Source organism: Cebidichthys violaceus, unplaced genomic scaffold, assembly GCF_023349555.1.
Source record: "Cebidichthys violaceus isolate CVI_PGR_0920_01 unplaced genomic scaffold, fCebVio1.0.p SCAF_31, whole genome shotgun sequence".
NCBI classification, from domain to species: Eukaryota; Metazoa; Chordata; class Actinopteri; order Perciformes; family Stichaeidae; genus Cebidichthys; species Cebidichthys violaceus.
In genome coordinates this window covers 2,986,589-3,000,517 of record NW_027176495.1, presented here as the reverse complement: position 1 = coordinate 3,000,517, position 13,929 = coordinate 2,986,589, and the positions used below count along the sequence as shown (strand labels likewise).

General features: G+C 40.9%; 1 protein-coding gene across 1 annotated transcript in view; it reads right to left on the bottom strand.

Moving 5' to 3' along the window:
* Window positions 1–566: 566 nt before the first annotated feature.
* The window catches only part of si:dkey-71h2.2 (low density lipoprotein receptor adapter protein 1), a 35,900-nt gene continuing 22,537 nt past the window's right edge, over window positions 567–13,929 (bottom strand). Inside the window, exons 4-10 of the mRNA XM_068724669.1 lie at window positions 11,910–12,024; window positions 11,433–11,505; window positions 10,682–10,768; window positions 8,727–8,854; window positions 7,704–7,738; window positions 4,958–4,986; window positions 567–4,558 (exon numbers count right to left, since the gene is read on the bottom strand). Of these exons, the coding sequence (XP_068580770.1) occupies window positions 4,512–4,558; window positions 4,958–4,986; window positions 7,704–7,738; window positions 8,727–8,854; window positions 10,682–10,768; window positions 11,433–11,505; window positions 11,910–12,024 (514 nt within the window). The 3' untranslated portion in view covers window positions 567–4,511. The remainder of the gene's footprint in view (window positions 4,559–4,957; window positions 4,987–7,703; window positions 7,739–8,726; window positions 8,855–10,681; window positions 10,769–11,432; window positions 11,506–11,909; window positions 12,025–13,929) is intronic.

The window sequence follows — 13,929 nt, the reverse complement described above, 5'->3', positions numbered from 1 at the left end:
ATTACCTTAAAATGAACTTTAACTGCGTTAGGAATCAAAGTTCATATGAAATGTTCTTTGTTGTGATTGAGAGAGCAGAGCTATTGTTGCTTTGCACCTGGTATGAATTATTTGAGTTTTCATCATGAGCAGTGGGCAGAATGAAGACACATCGATGCGATTGTGTCAGTCAGACGGCCAAACAAGAGGCTGTCCTCGCTTTGCATCGACCGCAGTGAGCTGAGAAGTGTTTGAGAGAAAAACATCATGGATTCAAACTCTATGTTCAAACTAAAATCTTCTGGACAGATCAACGATGGCGACAAAGAGAGCGCTCGTCTGCACAGTGAGCTGTGATGGTTTAATTGGTTCTTTCTCAAGCTGAGTAGTTGAAACTCATTATTGATCAAATTATAGAGCAATTCTGGAATCAAATTGATTTGCTACACTTCGCAATCATATTGTCTGGCATTGCTGAAGGCCAAAGTGTCTTTGCAACTGTACTGTGAATGAGAGAAGAAGCTTTTAACACAAGACCGGTTTCTTCAAATGGTATTCTAGATTTGAAAAATCACAGTTGAGTGCAATTTAATATTTGTACAAAGTATTTTATTATGCATATGTAACAAACCATAACAGTTTCCAAATTCTGTACACTTTTTTTATAAACAGTTCAGGACAACTGCTTGTGGTTTATAGACACATTGCTGTTATTATAACACTGTTAAAAACCCACTAATTGCATAGATAGAAAATAAGCACCTTCTTTGAAAAGTAAACCGATACTGTAAACATCAGAGGGTAATTTGGGCAAGAAAATCTTATCTGAAATTTCTGAAAGGCTCAAATGTGTTCTGGCCTCAAACCTTCACGGTCTGATTTGTATTCAGCGCACTTTATACTCAAAGTGGCATGTTATACCTCCAGGAGCAGGTCGGTCTGTTCACCCCCACTCCTGCATGGAACATTTTCGGCTGAGCCAAAGAACCACATCCATTCAAGATGTGCTGGGTGTCAGTGTGCTCAGAATACTGGCTAACACGAAAGAAAGCTCTTCAGCTCAGCAGATCAATTCACGCCATGATACAACATATACGGTATGTATATACGGTATGTAAGCGGTATGTATATACGTATGTATATACGGTATGTATATACGGTATGTAAGCGGTATGTATATACGGTATGTATATACGGTATGTAAGCGGTATGTATATACGGTATGTATATACGGTATGTATATACGGTATGTAAGCGGTATGTATATACGGTATGTATATACGGTATGTATATACGGTATGTAAGCAGTATGTATATACGGTATGTAAGCGGTATGTATATACGGTATGTAAGCGGTATGTATATACGGTATGTATGCTGTATGTATGCGGTACATAAGCGGTACGTATGCGGTATGTATATACGGTATGTAAGCGGTATGTATATACGGTATGTAAGCGGTATGTATATACGGTATGTAAGCGTTATGTATATACGGTATGTAAGCGGTATGTATATACGGTATGTAAGCGGTATGTATATACGGTATGTAAGCGTTATGTATATACGGTATGTAAGCGGTATGTATATACGGTATGTAAGCGTTATGTATATACGGTATGTATGCGTTATGTATATACGGTATGTATGCTGTATGTATGCGGCACATAAGCGGTACGTATATATGGTGATTGATCAATTCTACATAATAACCCAGAGGGCGCACACTGCTTTTCTTCTATGAAAATCGATTTAAAAGGGCAAAGTCTGGGTGAAGACTATATCCAAGTGTAATATCTAACAGTGACCTGTTAGGTCTCTGCACTGTATAATAATGCAGCTTGTGGTGAAGCTTCTCCTTTTCGCTCCTGGACAACAGCCCATCTCCAAATACCACTCAATACTGAAGTGTCCACACAGGAATCAGTCGATGATGGAAAACGCGAGAACATTTGCAAAAATTATTTCTATACGCGAGGAAAGATGAGAAAGGTAAGGCAGAAATGACGACGTTGCGTTTTGACGGTGCACTCTGCTGAACAGTCGATACTAAAATGCAAACATGGCTCGATAGATCTTCCATAGATCTTCCAGAGGCTATTTATGAGACCCAAAACAGCAAAGAGCTTACTTTCAAAGATCAGCCAGTCAGGAATGAAACAATGCAATTAAGCTTCATGGTGTAACCTGATAAAGCCATCCAATTATTCTGCAGCGGGTGTCATGACAACGACACTGAGCCTCAGTCATGAGACATGAATACAGAGAGAAGGACCACTTCAGACAGACTGGCAAAATATAATATCCTCCCGACAGCGAACGTCATCCGAGAGTCATCTAAAAATAATTCAGAGCAATAATCCATACATAATAAGATGTGGGAAGAAGGACGTGTTTGTGGCACAGAGAGGAACATGTAAACCGTGTGGATGGATGTAACAGGTGATCACTCAATTGAGGACAGGATTTTGAATAATTGAATACTGTACATGGGTTACTGATGGCTATATTGAAAAAATAAAGCAATTCCTGCGGTGATGAAAACCACGTACGATTATATTTTGTACAAATTGTCTAAACTAATGCAAAACATACAGGCATCTACACATTCACATCTCAACAAGAGCGATAATTATTAAACTCTATTCATCCTACTTCTTTTATAATGACACCATATTCATACATAAATTACACAGCTTTGACATTGAAAAAATACAGAGTAAGGAAATATGTTTCTTTACTCTGATAATTTGGCCTTGCCATACACTTGTCCTGTTAACCGTACATCATCGCTATTCTTTAACAGTAGCATCATCTTTATGTACAGTGGCAGCTGAGTGACTGAGGAGACGGCAGAATGTAAAATAGTATTTTGTACTTTGGTTACATAAGCCATATTCATATAGACAGTGTTGAAATATACGTTTTACAGAAATGTCAGCCTGTCTGCTGTTGTGCTGTGGTTTTCTTTACATTGCAAACAATCTATTGACATTGTTAACATAAAGCAAGCAAGCACATGGGAACAGAATGGAATATCAATTTTGATCATTGATAATCCACATCTCTCACAATAGTATGGTTGTCTTTGTGTGTGTTTCAACATTTTTAAAAACAGATTAAGACGTGTTTACCTTAAAGGGGCACTCCATTGATTTTAGTTCAGTTGGTTCCTTATGATTAGTACTACTCAAAAACAGTTGTATTATGTCATAGCTCTTAAGTCTGGGAATAACCCTAATGATGTCATAGTGATGTCATCAGGATTATCTTCACTTTAACTCACAGCCTGTCTTATAGAACTGGGAGCGTGAAGCTTGGCATATGTGGGTGTTTAGCAGGCAGGCAGGCTCTCATAAAACACGCTACCGAACTGCATTATGGGATATGTAGGATCCAGTGTTTTTGGAGCTTGGCCCATACAAGGGAGAACAGGTGAGGACATCTCTGCCTCTGCTGCCTAAACCTTTTATAAATCGGTCTCTTTTAAATCACTCAATATTATGGAAGTGCAATACTAAATCACTGGGGTGCATTGCTATTGACCCTAAGCTGCAGTTTACTGGACCAAGCTTGTTTTTTAGCAACACCTCACAACCTTTGTCCGCAGAAAAAGTTGCTCTGTTGTCATGCTAGTTCGGTTTAAAGTCTCCGATACACGAAGCAAGCAGCAGTCCTGTTTGATTTGATGGTAATGAAATATATACACGGTACCACATTCTGTAAATGTTACATGTATGCCTCTTATTTCCAAAGTGGATTCTGGCCTTTTCTTTAAGACACATTTATGTTTCAAACAATAAAAAGATGACATATGGGTATAGTTTGCCCATATGTCATGACTTTATCACATGCCGTTTCATTATTCAAAGAACTGCTTGAATCAGCACAACAAGCTGAAAGGTGAACACATAATTCATAAAATATCATGACTGAAGATGTGTCCCAGCTTTGCTGATGATCTCTGAACACTGGACTTCTTCCAGTGACGGCCTTTTATGTACAAACATCTCTAAACTACTTGATGCTGAGAATATCTTCATCTAAATTCCACTTATCTAAGTGGAAGTGAAAGTGTTTTTTTACAAGTTCAGATTAAAAGAAGGAGACCATCTTAAGAATCTTCTGTGGAACTTCTTTGAGTAGAAACATGTAATTCGTGCACGTCTTGCAGTGCTGTGTTGTACGTCGTGTGCACGGCCTTTCGTCTGGCAGTTGGTGAGAGTAGGAATATGGAGGAAGATGGCTGTTTACACTGAGTGGAGTGTTGACTGGCAGGCATGGCAGTTTATATTATCAGGGCATCCATTCTGTCTTCTGCAGCAGCCACAGAAAATCAAGCAGAGCCTCACTGATTCAGGTTGTGCACCGGGAAGCGTGATGCGTTTTGCTGTCGGCTCAAGTGATGTTTGCCGTTTTGTGTTGTGATTCCCTTCTTTTTTCGGTGGTGCTCTACGTTGGGGCCGCTGTTTCAGCGTGTGTTATTCAAACTCATTGTTGTAACAGATTCTCGCAGGAGACCTCGCCGGGACTCAGAGCTGCATTGTTAGAGACGGGTTCGGAGCAGGACTCGGCCAGTCTGAGACAGAAAAGAGAAAAGTAATATTGCTAGAAGTAAAAGGCAGGAAATATGTATTCATCCAAGGGGTTCACAGGATATGCTGAGCTTAAAAACGGAGAGAAGAAAGGATAGGATGTGGAATGACTTGAATGACAAAACATAGCTTTTCAATAGAGTTTGTAGGGAGAAAAAGTCAGTTTGTCCTTATGTACTCTACAGGCTAAATAACTTGAATGTGGCTTTGTACAGTACAGTGTGGGTCCTTGAGGCGTCATCACAAAACGTCCACCAAAGACGACCACCTATTTAGATGATTTTATTTCTGGACAGTCTGAAAATTAGTAGCATTCTAAATGCAGGGCCTCATGCAACATGCAATATCAAGCATGCAAATAACATGCGAGTCCCATCACTTACCGGTGTCCATCTCCTCTACTTCCATGTTGCTGCGCGCCAGATAGAAGAAAGAGGGAATCGTGACCAAATAGGAGAGGTTTAAAAATGCTAAAACACTCAGAATGTCTCTTATCAAATAAAGAAGCATCCAATTACATACAATTGTAATAACTCATCACATTTAGATGAGATTCAATAATTCAATCGACTCATTCCAAAGGCGCAAATTAGGCTTAACTCTAAGGTCGCCAATGAATGAAGAAATCTTAAAAAGAAATGAAATTATGAAATAACCCTATTTGAACAGAAGTTCATGTCAACAGTTGAATATACTTGAATAACTATCTACTATTCTTACAATTAGATTTGTTCTCAGTCCCTAACCCTGACCTGAGCTTATACAGTTAATTAAAAGTGATGGAAGTGGTTTAACAAGTTAGAAGAGCATTGCTAGTGACCTAGAGGATGTGCTGCTACACACAAATAAAGTGAAATAAAGTGAACCACCAACTGGCCCCAAATGCTATAAGAGGCTAAGCAGCACATTGGCTCAAGAGGCCTGATGGTAAGGGTTTTCTTACCATCAGGCACAAAAACCAAACCTAAAAAGATACAAATGACGCCTCTTTAATTTGACTACTGGAAGGTTTTATGTTAAAAGCCACACAAAGCTCTCACAAAGGACCGAGCAGTTGAGAACCAAACTGCTCACAGCTGTGGGAACAAAAGGTAGACAAGATAGGCAATGACAATGTCTTGAATCTTTTAGTGTGCAAAACGTTGGCATGCTTCTTTGTAACCAGAGCAACATCTGATGTTTGGCCATTGGCTGGAGCAGTATTTAAAAGTGTGATCCCTGAACATTTCGTAAAGGAGCAGAGAGCACAACCCTCCTCTGCTGATCTAAAGGTACTCCTGAAGTCACACGTCACACTGAGGAGGTGTGACAGCCATGACAACTGAAGGTGATCCAGAGTCTTCCACAGATCAGGGCACATCTTATCCACCATTGGTGCACCGCCACAGCAGAGCCTGACATCCGTGCTGACCTCTGCAGGGGCGGTCAGCTCTAACATTCCCACAATCCTTCAGCATTTCCTGTAGGATGTCAAATCTAAATGGAAGTGTCACACCTTCCTCCATTTGGAGTTCACACTTGAGGTCAGCATTTCCTCGTCAGGAATGACAATGCCTACCTCTTCTGACCTCCCTTCACACCCGGCCACACTTCTGTAAATGATTCAAAGCGTTGCATGCTCCGACACAACAAACATACATTGGCCACAGGCTACACGACTTAATGAGTTGTGGTCTCTTTAATGTGTGAAAGCACCATCCCTCCGCTGCTCTTCTCTCTTTATGGATGAACAAAACAGCACTGCAGGACACATCCGCACATATCGGCTGGTAATAGGAGGAAATGAAAAGCCATGCAGAGTTTGACCTAACAGTTTGTTGTGCATGGAGGCACATTATCAAAGAGTATGTCAGAGGGAGCAAGTGCACGATGTTGTAAGTGTTGATATCATGTTTTGTGTCTTTGTACGTCTCAGAAGCAGGATTTTTATTACGCTAACCAAGTTTTACCTGTGTGCCTCACATTTCACATTTTAGTCTTTCTGCAGGTTGTAGTTACCAACAGTAACTAAAGTCTGTATCCATGTTCAGGTTTGACTTCTTCTTTCCAATGGTAACACTGAGTTTTCCCTGCATACAGAGTTAGGATGAGGCAGCCTCCGTTACATTTCGTTCCGCCTCCAGCTCTCCACAAAACTTTGCCTGGTGTCTTCATTGAAAACAATATTTTCTAACAAGCGTCGCACTTGGTGGATTTACGTCTTTTGTAAAGGCAGCAGCATTACGCCGATGTAGTGGCACTGTATCGCAATCAGCATAGTGAACAGGGAAAGGCGCTGCCAAAACTGTCAAAGAGGAAGAAAACAACCGTCTACTTAAGTCACTGACTGACTGACTGACACATGGTAACGTCTTTGCCACCGTAGCACATTCCGCGATCAATCGGCACACGGAACGCCGGTGAGGTCATTATTAGTCTCCTATTCCAATGTTTTAATATAGTTTTACATCAACAGCTGTTAATGTGTGCCTGAACGCCATCTTGCACTGAGACTACAACGCCAGTGAGTGTTTGTTTACATCAGTGAAATGTAGGAAAATAAGGTATTTTTTTATGTTTGATCAACTTTTTCCCATTTTATAGAATACAATAGTTCTGTATAACATATTCATTAGATTACAATATATCTGAGAACATTATAAAAGTAAATAGGTCTAATTTAAATTACGAAAAAAAGGCTGTGCAAGTGTCTTGTAAAAGTATTACTTAATAGAAATGTATTTATTTATTTTTTTTAAATACATTTCAAATGTTCAGCTCATTGCCATGGAGTAACATGTAACACAGAGCTACCTAGGACAAGGAGACTATTGCATATGCCTGTCTGTGTCTGTGAATTTCAATACATATTTGTGTCAGTCAATCTGTCAAATCAAGTTTTTCTTATCTAAAAGAGTCAGAAAGATCACTGACAGCTGACCATCACTCTCAGTGCAACCGTCAACATTGCTGGACAGCATTCAAATGGTGATCTACTGCATTTCTGTTTAGAACTGCAATCAACATAAAATTGGTTTCATAAATTTGGTTTTAAAGGAGGAAACATTTACGTATGTTGTGTGCGCGAACAATCCCATCTCCTTTCCTAAATAAAAGAATAGATCCGCAGTGTTCATAATCAAAGGTTACCTTGAGAACGCATCATCAAGGCCATCCTCCACGTCCTGTTGGGACATAAACAATACGAATCAATACACACGTACATTACCTCAAATAACAATCCTGCTGCTCCTGTGGCTCTTCACTGAGTCAAAGTATTTTATCCATGTGATACACAAATTCATGTATGAGCTAAAGAATCAAATACTGCACAACGCAGGTTTTTGTAATATAATATAAGTCATATGGATAAGAATACTTTTTTGCTCTACATTCTCTGCACAACGTTTGGGAAAGCAAGTGATCCAGCCAATTTAAATCTTGCATGGATTTAATTTATGAGATACTAATGACTATGATAAATAAAATAAATATCATTCTGTCCAATTCACACTGAAAATAATACACAAATGAAGCCGATGTAAGGCAAACATGGAGGGATTATAAAGAACAGTAAGAGAGAACGAGCTGATGAAATCTGACTCAATTAAAGAATAAGTTCTGCCAATGAGAGAAAAATCCCATAAAGGGAAAATATGCAACAATGAACACAGATGGATTTGTGAGATCAGCCTGTAGGTGAGATATTCTAGTGGATATAGTGCCACCTAGTGTTAAGAATCTGTAAGTGAAAACCAGGCTGGTGAGCCTCTGCAGCATAAACATTAAAACGGTTACATGTAACTGATCCGATTATACAGACGTCAGTGTCAAAGATCACTTATAATTCTCAGTATTTCCCCCACAAAACACAATAAAGGGGCTAAATTGTTGAATTTTTAATTGAAAATGAAAAAATGAAATGGCATCGTTACCGTATTATGGTGAGGTTCAGTACATTACTTTACTGTGCTCCATGGAGTGAGGTGTACATATTTAAACTTTGGGAAAAAGACACTAGCATAGGATCGGTACCCTGAGTTTCAGGTATCAGGAGAGAAGAAGTTTGATATAATGCATCCATATCTGTCACCAAAGCATTTAGCCACTTTAACCATTATTTTTGTCCCAATCAGACCAATCAGCAGTTTGGAGGCAGATGGTGTGACCTACCCAAGAGTCGTGTTTGATTGGTCGCCTTCGAGTGGGGTTACTGCGAGGTGAGGGCGAGCTGAGTGAAGCGGAGAAGAAGGGCCTCCGGAGCTTCTCCTCCAGCCCAACAGGCTTGCGTTCCTCTGGATCTGAGGGAGGTGGCAGGTGTGGACGAGAGGTTGACAGGGACACAGGAGGTGAGACAGAAAAACGGAAAAGGACGGGACGCATACAGACACGCGACAGAGAGGCGAGAAGGAGGGAGTTGTCAGTATTTTCTGTCTCTTTAAATCTCCCAGTCTGCAGCATCGAAGTGAAACATCATTCCTGCCTGTGGCTTTCACAGCTTTTTCTGTAACAGGCAGAATTTAATTAACCTCTAAAACTTTCATACGACTCTCTGTGCCGAGTTACTCCAAAAGTCCTCTCTGTCCTCGGGCCACTACCGCTGGAAGTAGAGCCAATTTGAATTGAAAGCAGCTGGGAAAGCCAGCCCTTATCTAACAACAAAGTGAATGGATGATTATGTCTCATTTAGCAGACCCTGTGACCCCCTAAGCAGTGGAGAACATTTTGACCTATAAATGTCACAGCTATTGGATAGTACTTAAAATCTCCAGTCCCCCGAATGACTAAATGAGTGGCGTACAATTAGGTGATTTGTCCTAAGTGAGAAGTGATTGACGGCAGTTAAACTGTGAGCATACCGTCTCCCGGAGGTTGTAGCGGGCTCATTTTAATAAGTAGCTAGAAGATGCTAGTATTTATATGGAACTGAAAAACGTGAGGCTGTGAGGCTGTGAGGATGTGAGACTGTGAGGATGTGAGGATGTGAGACTGTGAGGATGTGAGGATGTGAGACTGTGAGACTGTGAGGATGTGAGGATGTGAGGATGTGAGGCTGTGAGGGTGTGAGGGTGTGAGGGTGTGAGGCTGTGAGGATGTGAGGCTGTGAGGATGTGAGGATGTGAGACTGTGAGGATGTGAGGATGTGAGGATGTGAGACTGTGAGGATGTGAGGATGTGAGGCTGTGAGGATGTGAGGATGTGAGGCTGTGAGGATGTGAGGATGTGAGACTGTGAGGATGTGAGGATGTGAGGCTGTGAGGATGTGAGGCTGTGAGGATGTGAGGATGTGAGGCTGTGAGGATGTGAGACTGTGAGACTGTGAGGATGTGAGGATGTGAGACTGTGAGACTGTGAGGATGTGAGGATGTGAGGATGTGAGGCTGTGAGGGTGTGAGGATGTGAGGGTGTGAGGCTGTGAGGATGTGAGGCTGTGAGGATGTGAGGATGTGAGACTGTGAGGATGTGAGGATGTGAGGATGTGAGACTGTGAGGATGTGAGGATGTGAGGCTGTGAGGATGTGAGGATGTGAGGCTGTGAGGCTGTGAGGATGTGAGACTGTGAGGATGTGAGGATGTGAGGCTGTGAGGATGTGAGGCTGTGAGGATGTGAGGATGTGAGGCTGTGAGGATGTGAGGATGTGAGACTGTGAGACTGTGAGGATGTGAGGCTGTGAGGCTGTGAGGCTGTGAGGATGTGAGGATGTGAGGATGTGAGGATGTGAGACTGTGAGGCTGTGAGGATGTGAGGATGTGAGGCTGTGAGGATGTGAGGATGTGAGGATGTGAGGATGTGAGGATGTGAGGATGTGAGGAGCGGTTAAAGGAAACACTGAAGGGAAGCCAGAGGATCTTGGTAAATATATCTGAATTTTATTCAAAAGTTGAACATTTTCTGCTTCTAGCGCCACTGATTCAAAGGAATGAACAGAGTAGTAAGTGTATTTCACAAAATCACCTGAAGAATGATAAAAAAAAAATGGTCAAAGTTAACTTCATCTCATCTTGTAGTAATTATAAGCAAGACATTCTGCTGTGTCCAGTTCAACTGTTCAGCCTTTTACAAATAAATAAATAATGAAATGACTGCAGAAATGCACTGTGGCTGAGACAACATCAAGTGAACTTACCTGCAGGAACACACTGAGAGTCTGTTGTCTGTGTCTGACCTTTGCTTGCTGCACAAGAACAGCAGCTTCTGGCTTTTTTGTTTTTGTCTGAAAACAGAAAGAAAGTTTGTCAAAACTAAACCCTCAAGAAAACTATGGGATGTTTGAAATGTGTTGGTATTTGATGATACTCGCATTTTAATAAAGCTGATAATAATCATATGATCACAAATGAACGCCACTTTTTTTAAGCATGAATACAAATCGTCAGAAAGCTACGGCAGCCTAAAAACAAAGCGTGAGTTTACACGACGGGGCTGTGAAGGCGGACTAGTCAGCGATGATGTTTTGTCGTCTCATTGAGCCACTTCTTAGCAACCATCTTTTTTAAAACATGTAAAAGCTTCACAATTCAAAAGAAAAAAAAATTTTTTACTGACGTATTTTATAATGTAGAACAAAACTTAACATCTCTTCAGTTGTGTTAAACACATATCTTATTTCAGGCATCTAACCAGAGATGAAGTGCAAAACTGCTGACTCATTTCTGGGTGTGGCTGACCATGTGAAACATCTCCCTCAGTTCTTTTGATTGTTAAACACACTCAATAACTGCCCTCCCAACTTGGCTTCAAAACCAAAAGGGTTCTTAGTTCGATTAGTCACAGACTGGCTATAGTAGAGCCTTCCCTTACTTTTTAAAACAGTTCAAAAAGAAAAAGCTTTCATTGAACCGTCTCAGTGTGGCCTTCTTCCTGTTCAGTGAACTTACCTTCCTGAGCAATCTCCCACAGATCGAGGGCTACTTTAAAGGCCTGAGCCACCGTTAATGTCACAGCCTGAGCCTGAAGACAAAAGAACAGGGAACAACAACACATTTATGAAGAAACATTCATAGTGAAAATATAAAGCGTATGGAATAGCTGCGATTCAATTTGGTGCTCAAGAAAATGCTTTGCTTAGACATCTTTAGTCCGATTACTTAACCGTCCGCCGTGATCATACGTTTTAAAGTGAAACTATTTCTCTAAATCTCTAAATACAGATTGATGAGTTGTGAGGTGTCCTGCCACAAGATGGAGCCATACACCATCTACATTTACACCACTCGCTTCCCCAGGAGAATTATAGACTCAGTCCTCAAACAAACTGACCGTAAGTCCAAGAGCATGTATCCATTACTGTACATCAAGCTAAATCCAGACAAACACAGGTATACGCCACAAAATCACAAGCGATGCAAACTTACGATCTTCTTCTTTTGGCAGAGAAATGCATGGCACTCCAGGGTCTCATTGAACTGACTCTGAGAGACGTATGCGAAGACCTTATCCTGAGTTTTATCTGCTGTGCAGTACGAGATTCTGGAAGAGAAGACGAAACAACATTGTTCCTATTTACTGACACTATCATTTATCCTGACATGAGTGCATTTATGTTGATAAATTAGCAATTGCACCAGATAGGAACCAATTGATGAGATGAATAAAGTGTATTGGCAGGTTTTAACCTTTTGGCCTCACACACTCAGGCAGCCAGAGGATGTCTGTGTGAAAGGGGATCAAGCTAAGCTACAGGTCATGCATACAGTACATGTCAATTTAGGCCAAACTTGCTTTTTCTCTCAACCTTTTCCATATTCATAAGCAAACCAATCATAGCAGGATGGGAGCGCTGGTTTAGAATTTTATGCTGATTAGGTCCCACAGCTGGGAATGGTAGAGCAGGAGGCAAATGAGCAGCAGTGACATCCGTGAGAGATGCTTCAATACTTCACATTAATTATGAAACACATTAAGTGTTTTATGCCAAAAAATCTACCTTAAAGCTGATACAATATTGCTTTGTGGATTCAAAGTCTCCAAGCAAGGCTCAGATGGTTAATTGACCCGGAATTATTTTAGTTAGGCGTTGTGCTATTAAAGCTGCAGTAACAACCTGTACGTGTTTAGTATGAGTGTTTGTTGAATTCACTGTATTCAGCTAACCTGCATAATGCTACTCCTCAGAGTTTGGTCTCATTTGTCTCTTGAGAACATCAACCAATATAGAAAGACACGTGAAACTGCCGAAAATCTGATTCACAACAGTCACACTGAATCTCTTCTGGATCCAATATCTGGTTTTCAAGAAATCCAATTGCCTGTGACAGCCATGGCCAGTTATTTTAATGGTAATCTAAAACCAATCTAGACAAAGTCCACCAAGCCATTTGGCTCCCCCACAACAGCTCGTAAAGGTTTACTGAAGCGACAGACACAAAACCGATGGATTTGTTTTTGTCGGATTTTATACAGGCTATTAGAAGCCGTATGGATCCAGAGTCATGCCCTGTGTCTATCGGGGGTTGTTAGCTAAACCAGCAGAGTGTGTCATGTTGTGGCTTTGAATAGATGTGTAAAGGAGCCACAGTGAGTGATGGACTTGACCTTTGTCACTAGAGTTAAATATAAAACCTACATCACAAGAACCAGATTTGATGCTTTCACTCGCATAATGCAGGAATAGAACACAATTCATACATTCTTAATTAGATTTAGACACTCAATGCACGTCGTCATCATCGGTATGGAGGACAACTGCAGTCGGTCCTGTGTCGCTTTCTATACAATCCGCCGTCATTACAGTAACTTGTAAAGAAAAAGGATCCGCAGCTCTCAGCCGCTCATTGGCTGCAGCGCTTCAAGAGGAGCACTAAAAATAAAGTCATTTATTCAGTCAAACAACAAGCGTGAAATCACCAGCGCTCGGATCTCCCTCTCAGATTGTTTGCTTTCTTGCTCCACTGATGCATGACCCACATTGCAATGCCCATGACACCCAGCTCAGTATTTCCCCATCTCCTCCGTCCTCCAACTTATATTTGGGCTTTAATTGCAGAAAATGAGCGGGGGTAAAAGTTGAAAGGGTTGACTTATTTAAGTTTGGTTTTCCAAACTGCTCAATATAAAACTCTAATTATCATCTTATTGAGACGTTATCTACTTTCTGCCTAGAATATTTGGCGCAACCTGATTTCACTCCTTTTATCGTTTGAGCCTCCACAGATTTGCATCTCGCTGTACGCTCACTCTCTGAATGTCAATTTATTGTTCAATAATATTAATAACAGAGTACATTATTGATCACAAAGTAATGCATTATATACTGCACAATGGTGCATACTGGTGCTTTGTCAGCAGCACTACAGTAGCAGCATTATTAAAACCTATTGCTATGAAATCAGGAACTGTGGGAGCAGTGTTCCTGTCGTTTAAGCAATACGTTTT